General features: G+C 43.7%; 1 protein-coding gene across 1 annotated transcript in view; it reads left to right on the forward strand.

Annotated features, from left to right (window-relative positions):
* The window catches only part of FER1L6 (fer-1 like family member 6), a 103,022-nt gene that overhangs the window by 75,115 nt on the left and 25,292 nt on the right, over positions 1-2,615 (forward strand). Inside the window, exons 27-28 of the mRNA XM_011360828.1 lie at positions 397-528; positions 1,395-1,520. Of these exons, the coding sequence (XP_011359130.1) occupies positions 397-528; positions 1,395-1,520 (258 nt within the window). The remainder of the gene's footprint in view (positions 1-396; positions 529-1,394; positions 1,521-2,615) is intronic.

Below are 2,615 nucleotides of genomic sequence, written 5' to 3' on the forward strand. Positions count from 1 at the left end.
TTCCATCACTTTATATGTGTTAAGAATTAGATGCTTAATGAACATGTATTGATTTAAATGTCTTCAAAATATCATAGTCTATATCTTAACCAATAATATCACTTAGCTATAAAAAGCTTTGTCATATTTATATTTACATTTTAAAAATTTTTGGTTTAGCTATATTTCCTGGAATTTCAAAGTTTATCAAAAAGGTTTTATAAATTTCAGTGTGATAGTTAGTTCCAGGAATATTGAGTTAATCATATTCCTTATTTTGCTAAAATCAGTGAACAGCAGCCTCTACGTTTTTCAAAGGGGTGTATATCAGTCTGGCTTTGGAGACTCTTGTCATTTCTCATAAATCAACCCTGAGCCTTCTTTTCTCTGACACACTCTTCTCCCTTCTCCCTAAAGATATACGATGGTGACCTTGAGAGTGAATTCGACAATTTTGAAGACTGGGTGAAAACCTTTGAGCTCTTCAGAGGCAAGTCTATGGAAGATGACCATGGCCTTGATGGAGACCGAGTCATAGGAAAGTTCAAGGCAGGTTCCAGAGTTAACTCTTTTATTCAGGTCTTCTCTCCATAAATATCAGATCTGACTCAGTTATGTTAATGGGATTTGTTGCAGAATGTGTATAAGGAAAATCCTTCATCTTTACCCAAGACCCTCTCTAGAACCTCACAAAACCTAGCCCAGTCTTTTGGGGTATTTGGCTCATGGCCAGTGATGTGGGTTGAATTCAGTCTGGTGGAACATAAGAAGACAGAGTGGTTACCTACAAGGATCAAGTGAATTTTATTTTGCTCTTCTGGCCCCTGACCTACCAAATGTATGAATTATGCAAACCTACCAATTAGATGATTAAACTAATCAAACAACACAAGCCCTTCATCTGGAAGACTCATGGTGTCAGCCTCAGAAAGCAGTAGCCAACACTTACCACACTGGGCCCTCTACATGCAGGGTGGTGTGCTGGAAATGGCATAAGTGTTGCAGTTTGCCGGTGTGGATTTTGATCCTAGTGATAATGCTAACTAGCTTCACGATCTTGAGCAGCACTTGACCTCCGTAAGCTTTGGTCGCAGCATCTGAAAATAGGAATACCGTAGTCAGGATTGAATGAGATCATGGGAGGAAGCACTAGCTCAGCATCCCCAAGTAAAAGGTGCTCAGAATCCCATCTGACGTGCCTATTCATGTAACAGCTCTGATGTAACATCAAGAAGCTCAGAGGCGAGCAGGTCGTGTGAATGTCCCACAGACACCCAGAAGGCAAGGAGAGTGCCAGCCCAGGTTCCAGATACCAGGTCCCAGGCAGTGCTCATTTTCCCAGTGCAATACCCTCTGTGGTTTTTGGTGGGGCACATGACCATGTTGTTTCAATGAGTCGCACTTTGTGGTTCCAGGGCTCTTTCTGCATTTACAAAAGCCCCGATGGTTCCAGCACTGAGGACAGTGGGCAGCTGAGAATCCAGCAAGGGATTCCGCCCAGCCACCCCGTCAAGGTCCTGGTCAGGGTGTACATCGTGGCGGTGAGCTGTCCCTGTTTACTCTGCGGGCCATCTTCGTCTGCTCTGGCTGCCATAGCAGAATACCCCAGACTGCGTCGCTTAAACAACAGACATGCATTTTCTCAGTTCTGGGCTGGGAGTCTGTGATCACGGTGCCATCAGGGTTGGTTTCTGGGGAAGTCTCTCTTCCTGGCTCATAGGTGGATACTTTCTTACTGTGTCCTCGCATGTCCTTTCCTCTGTGTGAGAGAGAGAGGGAGGGAGGGAGGGAGGGAGGGAGGGAAGGAGAAAGAGACAGAGAGAGAGAGAAAGAGAGAGATCCGATGTCAATTCCTCTGCTTATAAAGCCACTATTATCAGATGAGGGCACCACCCTTATGATTCCTTTAACCTCAATTATAAAGGCTCTGTCTCCAAATACAGTCAATTGGAGATTGGTTAGGGCTTCAATGTATGAATTTTGAGAGGACACAATACAGTCTGTAACAGGGGGTATGAAGTCTGATTGGTAACAGACATTTACTTGCCAGCCTTTCACTTAGGGAAAGTACTTTCCAGGCACATAGCACTTCTCTGCATAGCTTTATTTGCTCTCTGGGTTTGTTGCTAGCTGGGAAGGAAACCAAATAGGCCAGAAGCAGGAAGCTCATAGGCAGCTGTCACTATGACATCCTTCTGCCATGACTATGCCCCTGCATTGTGGCAGTCAGAAATTTCATTTCGAATGTATTTCCAAGAAAAAATATTGTCTGCCCTAGGCTTCCCGCTTTCTGAATATGAGAGCACTAACTCTAATCTTGAAACTTTTTGGCCTGATTGCCAGGAAGCTCAAGGCCAAATGTGATGCTCGATCGAAGCAATCGTCTGCTGAACCTTTACGGTTCAAGTTTTGTTTTCATCTTCTGACCTTGGAGTTGATTTTCAGAATCTTACTTGATTGTGGTAGTCTTCTTTTATATCAACTCTTTGCCTAAATTGCCTGCGTCCTTTTTAAAAATATATACATGGAGCATAAAGCGAAGATGAGTTATTCTGTAATGCTGAGGCAGAACGGAGTGTTCCCTGTCCATCACGCAGTCTTCACATTTCCTACATCATCATCTCTGTGACCACCAC

This window comes from Pteropus vampyrus, unplaced genomic scaffold (assembly GCF_000151845.1).
Source record: "Pteropus vampyrus isolate Shadow unplaced genomic scaffold, Pvam_2.0 Scaffold59, whole genome shotgun sequence".
NCBI lineage: Eukaryota > Metazoa > Chordata > Mammalia > Chiroptera > Pteropodidae > Pteropus > Pteropus vampyrus.